Source organism: Megalops cyprinoides, chromosome 6 (assembly GCF_013368585.1).
Source record: "Megalops cyprinoides isolate fMegCyp1 chromosome 6, fMegCyp1.pri, whole genome shotgun sequence".
Classification (NCBI taxonomy): Eukaryota; Metazoa; Chordata; class Actinopteri; order Elopiformes; family Megalopidae; genus Megalops; species Megalops cyprinoides.
The window spans coordinates 12416965-12435973 of record NC_050588.1 but is presented as its reverse complement, the minus strand read 5'-3'; the positions used below and the strand labels follow the sequence as shown (position 1 = coordinate 12435973).

Below are 19009 nucleotides of genomic sequence, written 5' to 3'. Positions count from 1 at the left end.
TGCCGTTTGGGTTTGAGACTAGGAAACACAGGCCCCAAAGCTCCTGTGCCATTTGGGGAGGTCCCATCTGAATCTGCATGATCTTATGCCTGCTGACATCTTTGTGACTGAAGATTTACTGGCATCTTTCTGAAGTGCTTGATATAAAATGTTTTTAAAATGCTACTACTTCTATAACTACCTCTACTACTACTACTACTACTACTACTACTAATAATAATAATAATAATAATCATCATCATCCAACTAAATGCATATTATGTATCTGTATAATTTGTTTATAATGAGAATTGGATACTGTACTCATACAGGTACATTCAGCTGCTGTCACATTACATGTCTTTAGTAAACAATTAAGTGTTCCCTATTTGAAGACTCTTCACAATACATAATATAAAATGTAGTTGTGCTTTCTGTTCAGTCTGAATGAATACCACCCCATCCACCAAAAAAACAACCCAGCAAATGGTAAAATAAGACCACACTCAGCTAAAATGTTGAAGCAGCATTCCGTAAGCATGTGAACACGTGTGCATGCTTGGTGGTTAATATGTTTGCTTTCCAGTTGGCATCAACATGATGGCATCACTTGTTTCTCGCTTTATTACACTTGAGCCTATGCATGGCTAAACTAAAGCCAGACTTATTTCTTTCTTTCAGGACTTCCATACGTATTTCACAGATTGTCACACTTTTAGAAGGTGCCACATACTGCCATAATTTCTTTTCCCAGCGTCTTTTAATTGGGGTCTTGGGTGACCGACCTCTGAAAGTGCTGGCCACTGCGGTATTGCTTTCCCAGTGCACCTGAAAGTACACAATCAGAAACGCACAACCGCATCCATTTGTGTCCAGGTTTTCTCAGCGTGGCTCCAGCAATCCCCTGTCACGTTTCAGCTGGTGACAGCACACAGCGCTCTCTGTACTTTCTGCTACCTTGCAGTAACTCATAATAGCTTTGCCATAAATAGGCCTTTCAATCCGCCAAAAAAAAAAAAAAAAAAAAAAAAATTACAGACTCCTGACATGATTCAGACAATTTCTCAAATTCTGAAGAGCAGGCAAAAAATTCATTCATTTTTCTGTTTTGTTTTTTGGGGAGGATATCGATTGCAGAAATTTCATTACAACCCTACCATTACCACAACCAAAACAAATTGTCCTGCAGCAATGCATAAAAACAGCAGGCTCAGACTTGGACAATTCATTTCTGTAAATGCACACATATTATTGAACATGATGAGAGGCACGCAATACATGCGGGAGCCTTAATGTCAATTCTTTTGTAGATTTTTCAAATTTTTTAAGTACCAAACTACCGTACCATCCTAAAATTAGGGTACATCAATGGAATAAAAATGTCTAGCAGTGGTATGTGATTTTCTGAATGGATGTACTTCACCCCCCCCACCCCCCACTGCCCCCACCGCTCAACCACACACCCCCCTGCCCCCATCCGAATCAAGCATCCATTTATTTTACAGCTTCCGAATCTGCCACAAGATCCCGTGCAATTTTTCCATATTGATTTTCAGAAGTTTCCTCCACCCCCCCCGTCTCACCCCTCTCCGTCTCTTTAATGGCCCTTAACACAGCGGCACACTGCATGGGAAACAAAGAGCGGCTTTTCTCCCATTTATCATTCTGACAGGCCTTTTGTTGGCAGTTAGCAGCTGTATGCTGAGGAACATTACTCTTCTATCCGGCTGGCAGAGGACGGCGTCGTCCAACCACCCCCCCCCCACCCCAACACACACACCCCCGCTCCCCCCACCACCACCCATTTTACCGCGTTCGATCAGAACCGGAGGGTCCGGCGCCAAACGCGCGCTCTCCCTTATCAGCTGGAGAGAAAGCGGCCTTTCAGTGAACTCGGCCGATATCAAAGCGTGCCATTAATGATGCATTGCAAAAGTGTTTGTGCAGTTGGAGGAGGGGGGGGGGGGGGGGGGGTAAAAAAACCAACTCGTCTACAAAAAAATGTGGACTTAAGAGAGGCCTTTCAACAAATAGTGCTCATGTCAGTTTTGTGTCTTAATTTGCTCTGCTCATGCGGATTCCTTTAGGCACTGCCTGTCAGCTGTCAAGCATATAGGACCTTCATGGAACATGTGATGTACTGCAGCAGCCCCATTTGGGTTTTAGTTATATTAAACAAAAAAATCATCTCAAACACATATATTCCAATTCAAAGAGATGATGTAAAGATGATGTAAAGAAGTTTTTGATCATTTTGATCTACTGGTAAAATGGACTGTATATTAGGATGATTCTGACATAATGTGACATCTGTCACAGTGGTTGCAAAGCTCCAACTGTAATTCTAGTGATCTATGGTTACCATTTCCTTAGAATCTAAATCTCTCTAATTAACAAAATCCTGACTGCAACAATTTGTGATTTCCGTAAAGCTATGAATTATTGAAAGAACTTGAATCACGGTGTATAGCTCTCACTACTGTGTGGAGAATGTTAGTTTAAAGTTCACCTAGAGCTGTTCTCTGAAAAAAAAAATCTATCGTCCATCAGTCAGTTTAGTTTCTTTAGAATGTATATTTAATTGGAACTTAAAATTAATTTAAAATTTTCAGGAAAAAGGAGTATTTGCAAATAAAGTCTCTGGGAATGTGTTCAAATGAACATGCCATGACCCTCATACTAACTCACTAATATGTCCAACTGAAACCTTTTTTCCTCAAAAGTAATCAATACAACTGACCGACAAAGTACATTCTGGAGTAAAATGCATTAAAACTGCCCAATGTAAACACATCTGGAATTTTTGTCCCCCCCTTTTCTTCACTTTCAAAGAAATTCGCTCAGCACGCTTTGGCTGGAGTGCCAAAGAAACACAGAAATAAATAACTAAACAAACAGAAATAAGCGGTTTTTGCTGATTTTCGATCACGACGTGGGGAAGTGTCAGTGGCATTAGCGCGGCGTGCCTCCGGGCACAATGCTCTGCCACGCCAAAAGCCTGAGTCAATCTGTGGCATTAGACCGGCTTTGGAGCCGCCAGCGCAGCGATGAACTCTCTCTCACCCTGCTCTCCGCACTTACACTTCTAGCCTACTTACAGCACATTTGGAAATGACAAAAAGCCCCATGATGTGACAGGCCTTCCCCCCTCCTCTCTCTCTATCTCTATCTCTCTCTCTCTCTTCACATCCACAGTACAAATGACTTCTGTAGAAATGCAGCAGGAGAGGAGGAGGTGGTGGTGGTGGGGGGGGAGGGGGGTGTGCAGAAGTTCTGCAGCTCAGATTCATCCTTCCTCAGGCAGCTCTGCAGCATTTCCCCTATAATACAAAGTGCTTTCCTCCTCCCCTGTCAGAGAGCGCCTGTTTATTCTTACTTTAGGTGAAAATGACAAGGGAGGGTGGGGGGGGGGGGGGGGGGGGGCGCGCTATCGGGCCACCTAGCTAGAGCTGCGAAATGCAGGAGAAGTCACAAACAATGTGCTGTGTGTGTGTTTTTTTTCATCGATTGTGTGCTTAATAGCCTACCAAACAACTGGGTTTCCTTTTAAAATATTACGGTGATGGCAGCGTGCTGGGGCAAAAAGGGTCGTGATAGGAGCAGCAGACTATCTGCATCCCTCATGTGGTTTGTAATATTTAACGTTGCGGCTCTTCCAAAGAGCTGCTTTAGCCTATTATAAATCTTTTGGACAGATTAAAAATAGTCTTGAGAGCAGTCAGTTGGAGACAGGGAGAAGTAACAACAAGCAGGAAATATACCCATAGAATCACACATGGGAATATCTTATGGCTGGGAGAATGCATCGCAGCAATTAGAGACAAGGACCGGCATAGCCCAGTCACCTCACAGCGACTCTGCACGGTCTCAGCCAACTGACTGGCCTCTCCTGCCGCCCCCGTCACTGTGACGGCGCATGCCGTATGGCTGGGACCGGCATCGGCTGGAGGCTTGGCATAATACCTCAGTAAAACCCCATGCCAGGTGTACAAATGATGCACATTTTCAGCTGGCCTCAAGCAAGTGCTCTTTTCAATTGCAACAAGCAAAAAGCAATATTGAATGCAATTAATAATGTCATTCACGGATATATCATTACTGTAGGTTGCTTAAGCAGTGACAGGCAGCCCTCTCTCCCTGTGGCTGCTCTTTTGCCTGGCCTTTAAGGCACGGTTGTGTCTGTGCCCTCCTTTTTGCTGATCTCTGGGGACCCTCAGATTAGTCCACTGCGTACGTTTGAATGGAGGCTTTTTCTTCGGACCTGATTTTGTTGGGCTGTCTTGGTCCACGCTTTGTGTCTCATTGCAGTCCCATCGACTTTGACGATTTATGACGACAGATCGAAGTCTCATCCCCTACTTCTTCTAATTGGGCACTCAGAGTAATTAAGCTAGTCCTAAAAAGAACAACAAAAAAAAGAGCGCCCATCAACCGAAAAGAAAACAAATTCTTTTGAGAGCAATATTAATCAAAGCCACTCAAGCCAGCCTCATCACCGTTCCCACTGCAATTTTCATATGAGCTGATCAGACCCTGCCTGTCCCTCACAGCCTGCTAGCGCTTCCTCGACATGAATGTAATGGAGTTCTAGAGGCATGAAATTTGCACTAATAGCGCTTTTTGCTTTGAAAAACAAAACACACTCTTGCATTGTTTGTTTAATTAGCTTCACCCTGCTATTGATGAGTTCACAGGCTAAGACCCTCTCACGGTCTTTAGAGCGCCAAGTTCAAGTAGATGCTTCACAAATAAACACAGGTGACCTTACAGTGCACTCTGGAATGATACTTTCATGTTTGCTTTCGACTGGCCGTTTTGCTTGTTTTTTTTTTTTTTCCTCACATTAACTTTAGTAAACATTATATGGGAACATCTGTTCTGGGCACTAATTCAGGCCTGCGGAGGGAAAAACAGGGATGAAACAAATGCATATTCACACGTTCTCCAAATCCCTGCACCCACTGTGTGGTGTTGTGCCGGCCCAGCAGTGAATAATTGGTTAGTGGTGTGATTGAGATGGCAAACATTTCAGAGCATATCGGATATAATTGCCAAATCCTTGGAGCGTCATCCATTTAAAAAGACACTGTTCTTTCAAAGGGGGGACCCCAGCCGAACTAAACTGGTTCAGCTGCCTTTGGGCAGTGTCTATTTTTTATTTTTTTGCAGAGGGAGGGATAAGTCAAGGGAATTTGGACATGGTCAATTGTCCTGGCGGTCTCTCCATCTGTGGTCACATCTGTCTATCCTTCCATTCCCTATCTGCTTGGCTGTTACCACCCAACCATTCACCCTTGCTTGCTTGCTTGCGCTTGCTTCAGTCTCCGGGGACACACAAAATGACTAGTGACCACAAAATGACTGCTAATGACCGGCAAAATAAATTACCGTCAGAATGGAGATCAAACAGGAGCCTCTCCTGGGCACGCCTCCTCCGCCGCTGGGCCTCCGTCAGGCCGCTGTCGCCACCGCCCGCCGCCCCAAGAGAGGGATTTCACTCAAGCGTCATCCTGCAGGTGGCAACATTCATCTTAATCACTTAAGGACAAGTGAGGATTTCAATATGCAGATAGGATCGTCCTCGCAACTGAGAGGGAGTTCTGCAAAGCCTTTTACACGAGGGGAGGCAACGCTGAGAGAGAGGGAGGAGAGAGAGAGGAGAATTAGATGAAGATAGACAGTTGACTGTCATGCCACAAAAACCATACTTGGAAAGGAACAATGGGTTTTCTATCTGTCTATCTATCTATCTATCTATCTATCTATCTATCTATCTATCATTTTCAACATTTTATTAACATACATTCTATCATGCAAATTATTAATTGCAATTATTAATGATCCAAAACTGGTCTCATGTATTTAAGGGCTCAGTTTGTCAACCCCATGACAGGCTACCTAGAAGTACAGTACTTTATATGAGCATGTATCTCTGAGCATGTGTCTCTTTTGATATTGTCTCAGCTTCCGTAGTCTGATCAGACACAATATCAGCTCAACCTGGCTGAGAGTTTAGACTTAATACAAAAGCATATGGCAAACAGGATGCATAAATCACTGTTTATTATTTTGAGTTGTCTCACTTTCATGCAACGCCGCTGTCTTTGCTGTGAGATAAGCAATCTTTCACCCGCATTAAATACAGAGGGGTGCATGAGAGAGAGAGAAATGAGAAGGAGATGAATAGAAAGACAGAAGCAGGAAGTGTTTGTCACCCTCGATTTAATCCATTCAAGCCATTAGACAGTCTACATGGACAAATTGTATCATCCATTATTCCTAAAATAATGTTAGCGACCCTGCAGGGACATCTCCTTTAAACTTTGGAAGTGTTTACCGTTGATGATAACGTATGTTCCCAGACAACGGTAGCATGAATATACATTTTTGTTATAAAAAACTGCAAGAAACTTTATGCAGTGGCGGGTGCCCTTTAACAAACACTGACAGATTAATAAGGTAAATCAGGCATTTGCAGTGCTCAGTACACTGACAGCTGAACATAATGGATTTTGCAAAACCTGAACAATTCTGAGTTGTAGTTTAGTGGTGTCAGTTTGACAGTGGGACAGCGAGCAGCACATTGACAGCTGTCTGCGTCTGCACTTGCCATTTGCTTGTGCAACCACACAAAATTGCACTGCCTCCAACCACAGGCTCCAGAGGTGGTAACCTTATTGACTCGTGATGGGCCGAATTCAATAAATATTTACACCCACTCTCTCGGTTTGTTCTGGCCCACCCGTTAACTGCACGGATGGAGGGTTTCAAAGACCGCACTTATTAATAATGCAGCTTCAACTACAGCCACAATGCACTGTAAGTCTAGGCATTCACGAAGACGTGAGCCTTTAAGACCTGGAAAATTGAATGGGAGGGCCTCGCTCGGTCTTCAGAATGCTTTTTACCACTGCGTTGTGTTGCTGCGATGCATTTTGCCTTCGGTGCAACGTCCTGGTGCCATTGCCAGACATGAGCAGGGTTGCGTTTTTAAGCCAACAAGCGAGCTGTGCACGTGCGTCTCTTGAGCTGCTGTCCGGAGCATGTCGCCCGGCATTGTAAGACAGATCACCACTGACCCGGGCCTCCATTAGGGCGAACCAGGGGCTCAGATAACAGGGTAATTGAGCTTACGTGCCACCTGAAAGGGAGCCGAGCGCGGAGCACGTCCACCTCCGACAGCGTCTAGGTGTCATAATCTGCTTAGCAAACGCTGCGCTGTGATTACGGAGGGAGGGGGGGGGGGGGAGCCTTTGATTTCCAAAAGGCTTTGTGCGACCGTGAATGTCACATTGAACACAATAGATGATACGGGAGTCCGGAATATAATTAACGGCACGCTAGATGTTCCAAAACTGTCAATCGAGATAAGAGCACACCGTGAATGTTCAGAAAGCAGACCAGAGACTAATTTCCGTTTTAAGTATTGCTACCTCAAGCCTTTTTTTTGGAGGGAGGAGAATGGGGCCTAAATTCAATTTGTTTAAAGGAACAGTCTGCCGTGTAAGCCACGCAAGCTCAAGAACACAGAATTTTCGCGTGCGTGTCGTAATTGCCGAGCAGATAACAGTATTCCATCCGCACACTGCATCTACCGCTTGCATCTGAGCTGATTCAAAGGGCACCGATCGACTTTAATTATTTGAACTGCTGTTACAAAATAAAAATTAGTTGCTCACTTTAAATTTAGCACCTGACATTTAAATCTACATTTGCTCTGAGCCAGAAATGCTAACTGTTTATGGAAAACACGCAGGAAAAACCAACCCCAGGGAGAGCGTTTCATTGGACTGCACTGTACATTGTGTCAAACGGGGGGAGGGCACAGTGGCTCTTAATGGGGTTTATGCAGTGCTGATCTCTCTCCACGGGTTTTTTTTTTTGTCTCCCTGTAAAATTATTTGGGGTGCTTCTGAATCTTCTCCTGGGTGAATTGTGCTCATGATTACACATGGTCAGGTGCAGGGGCTCCCTGAACCTCGGCCTCTGTTCCGGCTCCATCTGGACCACTGTGCAGCAGACGGCAGGAGCCCCACTGACAAACATGGCATGCAGATACCTGCGCGGCGTGAGGAGCTCGTCTAACCCAGAGCCTTGGGCGCGTAGCTATCAGATCGACGTTAACGTCGCTGTTGCAACTCCTTCAGGTGCCCACTTCAGTGCCTTACCAAATATATTCATTTTACTACATTTTATGTGCCCTTTTTCAGGGCATGTTACATTTTTGTTTTATTTTATTACATATATATTATCTGTTTATACAGCTGGATGTTTTGTTAATACATCCTGATACTTCCTCAAGCTGATAAGGGTTAGATTCCTTACTTGAGGATTAGAACTGCTTCTGTTTCCTAATCTGGCTTCCCTAATCATGATGAAGTTCCGCTGCAGCTTACTCTCGTGTCCTCAGTGCGCTATGTGATTTTACAGAAGCACAGTCGAGAGAAAAGTAGCTGGTTGAATAGCTGCGAGCAGTGAGAAAGCACAGGCCGAGCATTGATCAAACGGCCCAGGTGAGCCTGTCACATACATTGCGCTCAGACGGTGTTGCGCGTCTATTTCTGGCGGGCGCACAAGGTCCGAGCTACGTGCGGTGACCCCACCAGCTGCTTTTCACACTGCGACCCAAAATGGCAAACAGTGGGGTGGCCGGGGTACGTAATTCAAGGTTACCCGCGCCAACTGCTCCCCACCGGCCCCCCATCAGGCCCGGCGGAATGCGTCCTCTCCCTGGGTGACCCTTGTCACATTTTGCAAGTCTCCTATCCTCTCCTATTGTCCTTTTCACACCCTTCTGTGTGACTGCTTTGGCTTGGCACTATGGGAAAGACGGTCCTCTTAGAAAGATGGGAATTTAGGTCTATATATGCGGCAGTCAATCTCCCTTTTTTTCTTTATACTTTTGCCTTTTCACCAATGCTTGGTATTACTAATTGTGCTACTGTAGGCTTGTCTCTTCGCAGCCCCCTCTCATGCAGGAGCACTGGGGTGTCCAATACACACATATGCAGCCAGTGGTTATATTTCAAACTACAAGTCCCACAGCAGAGTGAACAGCAATTGGTGGATAGCCGCAGCTCCGCTGATGTCATCTGAGTGATTTACAGGCACCCCAGTAGCCACTAGGGGTGCCATAGTGGAGAGGCTGATGGGCTCTGGCTGACGAAGCCCTACCTGCTAACTGTGTTCCTGTTCTGACACTAGGGACTCCTGCTTGTCGTTGGTGAATGATGTCTGTATTGAGTATGTTTCACACTACAGCTCAGCTCCACAGAAGTGATGGGCTGCACTCATCAGCTCACATGTGCAGGCATGATTTTTAAGATGGGCACAGCTGGTGGCCTTCCGCTGAAGACGGCGGAGATTAAAACATCACAGTCCGAGACCAGGCTTAGGCACACAAACACAGAACGTTAATTCTCCGCTCCTCTCCTCTGTGATGTTTGCAAGCCAGACTCACTTTACAAACGAAAGCCACGTTTCATCCTTCTCGTTTCTCGTCTCTCCTGTCCCGCTCGCGTGATAATGATGTCCCGTCAACCGTTCGGCACACAACAAAAGGATAACGAAGCGAGTGACGCTCTCACGATTTCGGCGAGGATGTCTGATTGCGAGATGCAAGACATATGGCTCGCGTTGATTAAAACCAACTCATCCCGCGCTGCCTCTGTTTTCTGCCGCTGTGTGCCGTCGACATCACAACGGTCGTCGGCACAGTACCAAAGACAACAGAAACCGCGCGTCGTGTTTGAATTGAGACCAAAGTGCGTCAATCTGGAACCGCGAATTGTCATAATGCAGTTTCGTCGGCCCCTGGTTCTACTCTGCTCAGATCATCAGATTATAACATACACGCTGCAGCACTGGCGTCAAGTTTATTCCTCTGGGAAGCAACTGTTAAAGTTTAAAAGTGCAGCATTTCTTAAATGTAGCTGGAATTTATTTTGAAGCGTAAGTAGGGCAAACGTTGCACTGGAGATGAAACCTTACCCTGCAGAATGAGGGTAAACAAAGCCGTTTTGCTCGGGAGCATTTAAGAGCTTTATTCATTTTTTTCTCCCCCCGTTAAACAATGTAATTACTTGCCAGCTGACTAATTATTTACAGTCAGAAACTGTACGTTAAAAGATGCTATGCTTCCCCGCGCTGTCACATTTTTAATGACTTTTAATGCGCGGAACATATCTCCAAATGAATTAACAAAGGTGGAAGGAAAAAACTCCTAAGCTGCTGTTAAAAAATGTCTTTGGCTGACACGATTCAGCGGTAAACCAGCTATTATGCTTATCTTTATTCATCTCATGACAGTGCTCATCATAAAGCCGCATTCATTGTAATTTGGTTACCGTGGCAAAGCTTAGCGCGGACCACAAGGGATATTACAGGGAGAAAATGAATATTTACCTAAAGCTATTTACAAGCCTAAAAGACATTTAATCACATATGAGAAGGAAACGTCCGTTTTTAATTTACTGTGACATTTTCACACTGTGCTAACAAAAATAAATACTTCGATGTCGTGATGTTGTGAAGATTTTAAGGGTGAACAAAGTGCTGACCCTAAACTTGACCTAGGACCAAAAATCCCCCAAAAGTCCCATTCAGACATGCCGACTGAAAGACAGGAGAGTGGCTGCATCTGTGTGTGTGTTGGCTTGTCTGTACACGATGTGCCATTATCCCCCTGTTTTTTGACAGTGAGAGTCAGCCTACAGGGCCAGAATTAAACAGCCAACACTTCTCCTCTGTGGGCGGTGTCTGCGCTCACACTTCTTCCTCCTCTCATTGGCTGAGACGGTGAGCCGGCATTAACTCCGCGAAAACGCTGCACAGGAAACGCGGAGGAAACGGTGTCACTCACCGAACAGACGTGCAGTGCAGCCTAGTGGCAGCACAATGAAGGATCGATGTGACGGTAATGCGCCGTGTCACTGAGAGAGGCTCGTGTAAGCAGTATTTCTGCGACGGCGGTGTTACAACAAAGACGTGCATCAGGCTCCGTGTCGCGTTCGCTTAGATTGCACATTCATCTGATTCAGAGTCATTCCTGTCCCACCACTTTCAATATAAACTGTCAAAAAGGAGCTGCATGGTTCAGCTGGGTTGTATGCATTGCAGCACCCTCCACTGCATTATTTATTTGCTTGACAGACGGACTGATCGAGGGTAACTTACAAAGTTTGCATTTTATGCTCTTTACGCTCATGCAACCAGATATTTGCTGAAGCTACGAAAGTTACGCACCTTGCTAAAATCTGCAAAGGCGACGCACTACCTGGAAATCGTACATGCTACTTTCTGATTGGGTGCCCCTCTGCTGAACTGCTACACCACAGTGCCGCCCTGCTGGTACCCTGCAGGCCCCCTGCAGAAAAACATCACAACAGGGGAACGCTCACTTTATAATCAGTCAGCTCGGCGCTCAGGGAATATAGTTGTACAGCTTCTGCCCTGCCACACGGAGACATCTTTATGAGTTTGGGTTCACGGTGCGTCATGCTCTATGGAGGCAGGATGGGTGCGTGTCCAAACGAGCCTCAGTCAGATGTAGTGCTTAAAATCCGACTGTGCACGTAGGCACATGAGTTCCGTGGCTGTGGCAGGGCAATGGCTGGGGGGGGAGGGGAGTTTGGGAGGTGGGAGGGGGTTTGCTGGTAGGAACAGCGGCGATTGTGGCGGTGTCACAGAGAGACCCCTTGTGTGCGGTGAGCGGGGCGGGCTGGGGCGCTAGCAGGTGCTCCGGGCGTCCCACTCTGCCATTCTGTTAATGGAGCCAGCTGCGCCTCCACAGTGGCCTCTGGAGAAAGCCCGGGGCTCCACAACTAGTATACAAACAGCGATCATCTCCAGGAACATGTCAATCACGCAGGGGTGGGGGGGTGGGGGGGGGGGGGTTGGGCAGAGAGGGGCACACAGGGAGCAGTTTCACAGCTACTGCACAGGCCAGCGCTATCTACGGGAACATGTCAATCACTGTGCGTGTGAGCATGTGGTGGTGGTGAAAGTGATGATGGTGGGGGGGGTCTGTGTCTGTGTGTGCATGTATGTGTGTGTGTGTGTGTGACAGGCGGGCCATTAGTACATGAGTGGGAGTGGATATGCGAAAGCTAGGTTATAAGAATATGTGCATGTGCGTGAGTGTGTGTGTATATGCGTGTGAATAGACATAGCTGCCTGTTATGTCTAAAACCTTCTTAAATAAAGTAGCTTAACTGGTACATCGTACAGCCTATTCATGAACATCACATTAGAGAAAAAACTTCTCCAGCAACAGTTCAAAGGAATACTGGGTGGCTGCTGAGTGAAGGATCGGATTGATCGCTTCTGAAATCAATAGGTCATGTACCAGATAATCACCTTTTGCCTTTTAAGTACTTCTGAAGCTTTGTTCTTATGACACTGAAGGTGCTTTAAGCTTACTGGTATTGTTACCAGTGGCTGCTCAGGAGCTGTAAAGAGAGGGAGAAAAATGGTAATTATTTGTATGTATGGAACCTGTTTTTGATTGTTTTGAATGATTACCAGTCCCTTCAATATAAGGCTGGCCCACTAGAAGCTGATGCTTTCACTTGACTGCATCAAATGAAATTACCGTACACTTTCAGATGCTCATATGGAGAGCAACTCACTTAGCATTGCCTTTGTGCACTTACAACAAAACAGGTCCCCAATTTCAGCTCTAATGATTGTTTTTTTAAGTAACCCAGTATCTCTAATAAGTAAACCTACTCAATGCAAAGTGCACAAGGCTACTGTGTGCTGCAACATTAGACACTATTAAATAAAAAGAAAAAATACTTAGCTGCTGATGGATGACCTTTACTTAAACTGGTGAGCCCGTTAATTATGGAAGACAACAGCAAAAACAGTTCAGGACAGTTTTAAAGGTAAAGAGAAGGTTCAAGGTTAAAGGTTAAAGCTAAGTTCTCTGATTCTCTGTGTTCTTTCTCACAAGCCACTGTTGGTCGTTGCTAATGTTGAAAATAGCCACTGAAGTGCCAATTGATTGTGGAAGCTGCAACATAACAGTGCTGCCATGCTCCCTGTCATCAAACAGATCAATACATAATTATTTGTTTTCTACAAATGTGATATGCAAACGGCCATTTCTGAGAGATCTTAGACTAGCTAATTTATATATGTCCTTAGGAGACATTGTAATGATAGTAAAAAAAATCTTCAACAATAAATCACTAAACAGATCTCCCTTAGAAATGTATATTTCTAAATGTTTGGTCAGAAAAACGCATTAAAAAAAGCTTGGACACAGAGCTTAAAGTACTGGGACCGATGACGAGCAGCTCCAAATAAACTTGGCATATTCCACTGTCAACAGTGCCCTGTGCTTTTGAAACACAGAGCATGGTACAGTCTCCTTTGAAGAGATGTAGCTCACATTGCAGTCAAATTCAATAGCTGTTATTTGAGATGAAACAAAATATAAGATCAAGACCTGATGTTTCTGTTTGTGAGCAGTTACAGAGAAAACGGGCTTCATATTATTATCATGCGTACATGCTTACCTATACGTTGAGCTTAAATCTGTCATATATTGTCCTGACTCTAGCTTTCTGTTGATGAAAGGAAATTTAACTGATCTAAATGAGAATTTACAATGTACGCAGTAAATGTTTACATTTTTCTGTTTGTGTGAATACTAATATATCACGTATGCCAAAATGTGTACACCTTTATTACTTTCCTTAGCCACCCTGTAGAACACATACAGAGACTACTCATGCAAAATATTCTATTACGGTTTAAATCCTTATCTTAAACTAAAAAACTAATGTGTTGAAAATCCTTTACAAAGTGGGTCTTGAAATCCGTCAGTATGCTGGTATGGCGAGAGTTAAAATGATGAGCTGTTTTTGCTGCTAAAAAAGATATATATGTATAAAGACAGAGAGACAGAGAGAGAGAGAGAGAGAGAGAGGGAGAGGTTGAGGGGGAGAGAGAGAGAGAGAGAGGAGAGAAAGAGAGCGAGGGAGTATTTGGTTTGTGGAAGTGCAGAGCCTTTGTTCTAATTGGTTGCTAAATTGTGACAGGCAGGCTGTCCACTCCCCCGTGCCGTGCCTGGCTGTGTGCATGTGTCTGAGTGCAGGCAGTTTTAAGTCTGCCGAATGTGCTCGGAGTTCTTAATCGAGCCGGGGTCTGTTTGTACACAGGAAACGGGAGAAAGAGAGAGAGAGGGAGTGAGAGAGTGAGAGAGAGAGAGAGACCCCGTGTGCGGGGTGCACGCTGGCACGATGGCATTGGATCCAGGGTTCTCCGCTCTCCTTCTGTGGACTATCACATTCCAGGCTTTCTGCTCGTACTCCGCGGGCACCAGCAACGAAGGTAAGGTCGGATGCGTGGGACATGAATTATTCGTCTCTTTGCCTTCAGCAGGGATTAATGCATTCGGAAGGGGTTGCGTGAACCCAGAGCAGTCCGGTCCGGTCTGGCCCGGGCCCGTGGTGCATGGTGAAGTTCGGCCCGGGGAGGGTGACATGTATGGAGAAGTTCCCTGAGCCTTGAGGTGAACTCCTGGCTGATCAGCCTGGAGGTGCAAAGCCACTCGACTAGGATGAGTGGGAGCAGAACAGAGTAGAAGCCGGCAACAATGCAACATCACATGCCTGTGAAATGTGCGATATCTCTAAGAGAGATAGAGAGGAGAGGGGGAGAGGCAGACAGGGAGAGAGGGACAGACAGAGAAAGACTGGGAGAGAGGCAGACAGAGAGCAAGAGAGAGAGACAGAAGGAGAGTGAGGGAGAGACAGAGAGAGAGACAGAGACAGAAAGAGCAAGGGAGAGAGGGGTGAGAGAGAAAAGATAGCAGTGTCACAACTATTCCACAGACAGCTACTGTCCAGGAACATGTCAATAAATGTGAGTGCATGTGCACTTGTGTGGGTGAGTGTTTGTGTGAGTGTGTGTGTGTGTGTGTGTGTGCGTGTGTGTGTTTGTGTGTGTGTGCGTGTGCGTGTGTGTGTTTGTGTCAGTGCATGTGTACAAGAGTGTGTTTGTGAAGTTGTGTGTGTGTGTGTGTGTGTGTGTGTCAGTGCATGTGTACAAGAGAGTGTTTGTGAAGTTGGGTGTGTGTGTGTGTGTGTGTGCGTGTATGTGTATGTGTATGTGTGTGTACGTGTGTGCGTGCTCAAAAAATGCATGGATCTCCTCACTGTAAAATGTAGGAGCACTGTGCATTCATTAAATCTGCCCTGCTGTTTGGGACTTGCATCAGCAAATATTCCTTCATAGAACACATCTCAAAACTGATTATCATTCTATAAAACTTGTTTTTGTCTGTGTGGGAGTTGCTTGCAGTCGCTGGCACTTTGAAACTGAGTATTTGATCAAAATCTATAAAAAAGGAGGGAAGTAAAAGAAAAATAAAAAATATCTAAAAAAGCCTAAACATTCATAAGGAACTTGACCCAAATACCTTGTTAGCTGAGGAATTAATTAGGAATTAATTAATGTCTTACAGATTTGATTTTAGTGCTTCACATAATGATTAATCATTTATATTACTTTTTGGGCCCAATGTCAGCAATCTATAAATGCAGGGACAGATAAAAGTTGTGTTATTTTAAACACAGAAATGCATTATTAAATTAATTTTTGCTTGTTAAGTGCCTGTTTCATGGTGTTTAGTGTTGTGTAGAAGTAGAAAGGGGAGCTGGGCCACCGACGGAAGTGTGTTTTCACTCTGCAGAAATGGTGCCTCACACCTCAGTGTTGCACTGTGTCTCCCTCTGGGTAGCACGCCACCAAAACGCAGGCTGGCAAAGCACAAATTAAAATAGATTGAATGTGATATGAATGACTTCTCCCTCATTCAGATACAGCTAATACACATGGAAGACAACCGAATGAAAGACAGCTGAAATTGTCCAGTTAATATTTTTAGCCCTTGCATATAGGACAACTCCAGTACTTTTTTTACTGTTTTTTTACACCATTGAGAAAAGCTATCTGATTTTTCTATGGATGCACCGCACTGTTTTTGCGGATCATGGAAGTCAGTTCTGTATTATCTCGTCCATGATATTCATTACCGCATGGCAGGAACTACTGTAGCTTGTGTCGTGGCTTTAATCTTCCCCTGCTCCCCATTGACAGCACCCTGCAGGACCCCCGTTATCAGTAATCCATGTCTGCGATCAGTCTGCCAAAATTTAAAACGTGACCACTACAGTTTTACTTTACCTGCGCCTTTGATACTTCACATTTCCACGATGAGGGACTTGTTTTCACTGCTTTTCATTTTCGGACATTCTGCTAAAGTGTTCAGCATACATGTTTTTAGGCAGTCTGCTTCTGGTCTGTTATGGGTTCTGTTTAAAGGAGAGAACATTTAAGCATGGAAAAGTCCCCATAAATTGATGTTTGCAAGTGAGGGACTGAACCCAATAGTGATTACAATCAACATGATGTAATAATAACAATAACAATAACAAAACAATAATAACAACAATAACAACAACAACAACAACAACAATAATAATAATAATAATAATAAAAAAACACAATGTTGCAATCACATTGGTAGTAGCGGCCTGCCAGTGTTTTATTTCCCTTGATGGAAAAGCACTTAGATGCAAATTGATTTCAAACATTTCAAAGACATTATTCTTGAAATGGTATGCAGTAGAATACAGATCCGGGTACAAAACAGTGAATTTATCTTTTTTATTTGCTATGTCCTGAAACACAGTCTTACCTTCTGGGCACTGTGAGTAGGAAGAAGCCAATTATTTACAGGATATCAGTAGCACAGTTATTTACTGTTATCTATGTTAAGGTTATACATGAGCGTAGGTGAGTCACCATTTGAATTTTAAAATTGTGGTTGTTCCAAGGTAAGCCTAAGGCCTGTTTCACCAGTCTAAATAGTGTACTCTTTATTCTCGTAAAACAGACATGTGATTGTAACAGTGAATTGCACAGCATTGCATTTCTTTTGAAAAAACTCCACACTTGCTTCAAAACGCCAGCAGCAATCATGTGGATTTCATTATTCAGTGTAACGAATAACAGTAATTGGGGTTATGATCATCAGAGACATCTACCTCAACATGATCTGTTTTCCAGCTGTTACAGAGAATCTTTTAAAATTCACATTACTGTATGCCCTGCTGATTGTTGAACTTGTGACATGGCGTAGCTCTTAAAGGCAACATGACCGTGCAGCATGATTGGTCAGTGGAAGGCCACACCCTCGCCACGCCTCTCTCTCAGTTGTGGGTGAAGCCCGGCCCTTGCTTGCTGCGTGCTTGTTCGGCACCGCGTGTTTTTTCCCCATCCCATAGACTTGTGGCCGCTCAGAAGTCACGTCCCCTGTCTGTGCGCCAGCCTTCGCCCCGTGTCCCCTTTGAACCCACAACCTACGCATGCGAGCGCGAAGGATGCGTGCGTGGCTGAGAGGAAGTCTCTGTCCCGGCTATCCTCCCGTGACACTTGAGAGTGCTGCGTGGCACGGAGAGATGGCTCGCTCGCGTGCCTGCACAGCACTCCCGGCTGTCGGCTCGGAGTTCAGCGCGGGTCGCTGACGGCGGAGTCTCCGCGGCCCCCGCGACGGGTTGACGCCTGTCGTGTCAATCCCCGGACTAGCAGTGCCCAATCGAAAGCCTTTGCAGAGTGCGGCGACTAGTTCAGATCAGTCGGCGGGTTTGCGGTGAAGGATAGCTCCTCCCGTTTTGGGGTGTGTGACCTCGCTGTCCTGTGTCCAGCTGACAGGACGCCGGCCCGAGCGGAGAGACAGACTGGGCCCGGGAGCAGGTTGCCCGGTGAGGAACACAAGGTCAGGGTGACAAATGAGGCCATTCCCAGCTCATCTTTCATATCCTTTCTGGGACATTCAAATAACCAAGTCCTGATTTCATTTTTTTAGAGGAAAAAAAGATGGAATAGATAAAAAAAATAAATACATGTAGTCACTTTTGAAATTCCTGCGAGAGAGGTTTTCAGCTGATAGTGACAAAACAGCCTGTCAGTGATCCAGGGTCTGTTTTTAACTGTTTGTAGTCATGTGATTTAGCATGAGTATACAAAATGTGGCTGTTCCCACAGAATTAAAAGAATTTTGGGAATCCACTTGGAATTATCAATGTCAGACTGTCACTGTCAGCCACAGCAATGTACCCCAACTCTGCAGTATTCTCTGTGACCAGACACATCCTCTCAGAGTATTTCAAATTAATGTAGGGCCACAACTGGCTAATAACTACTATAAATCAGAGTGTGAAAAAATACATGCAGTGGGGAACAGAACAGTTCTGTTTTTCTGTAATTACACTTGATTTAAGTACTGTATAATTGATTGAGGTAACAAAGCAACAATGTCAAAATAAAACTTGAGTAGTTAATATTGTATGACCAATTAGTTGTTTATCTCTTGTGATATATCCACATTTTTATACATTTATACATATCCACATTGTTTTTATCCACAACAACTGAATGTATGTAAACTCATCACTTGCATTTGATAATGCATATTTTTTTAAACCTAGCTTGACATCCCAAAAATAAACACAAAAATAGAAATGTGAGTTTTTCCCTGTTCACTTGTGAATGCATTTTTTTTAATGAATTTTGACAAACCTAGCAGAGGAAGTAAAATGACATTTTACAACAAAATTGTGTGCAAATCATATATTTCATCTGTCCTATAAAATTACTGATTTAGAACACTTCTAAGCATTTTGATAGAATTTTATTTCATATTTCATTTTATTCAAATTCAAACTGTATTCTCTTATTTGCTTAAATGAACTTATGTTTGAGACAAAAAAGATGCACAGTATTTACTGTGCTGGTTACTGTAAGAAAACAGAAAACATTACATTCATAACTTCAAATAGATACACAGTAAAGAGCAATATGGTTTAGTGATCTTGCCTCCTGTTTTGTTATAATTGTAAATTAAGCAATTACCAATCATCCTTCAATATATGCTTTTAAATTTATCTAAAGATGAGTATTTTAAAATGTGTTCTCCCCATCACACAATTTTAAGTACCTGCACCTGTATCTCCAT

General features: G+C 44.3%; 1 protein-coding gene across 1 annotated transcript in view; it reads left to right on the top strand.

Annotated features, from left to right (window-relative positions):
• Positions 1–14048: 14048 nt before the first annotated feature.
• Positions 14049–19009, top strand: part of epha8 (eph receptor A8) — a 77915-nt gene continuing 72954 nt past the window's right edge. Inside the window, exon 1 of the mRNA XM_036530349.1 lies at positions 14049–14319. Within this exon, the coding sequence (XP_036386242.1) occupies positions 14229–14319 (91 nt within the window). The 5' untranslated portion in view covers positions 14049–14228. The remainder of the gene's footprint in view (positions 14320–19009) is intronic.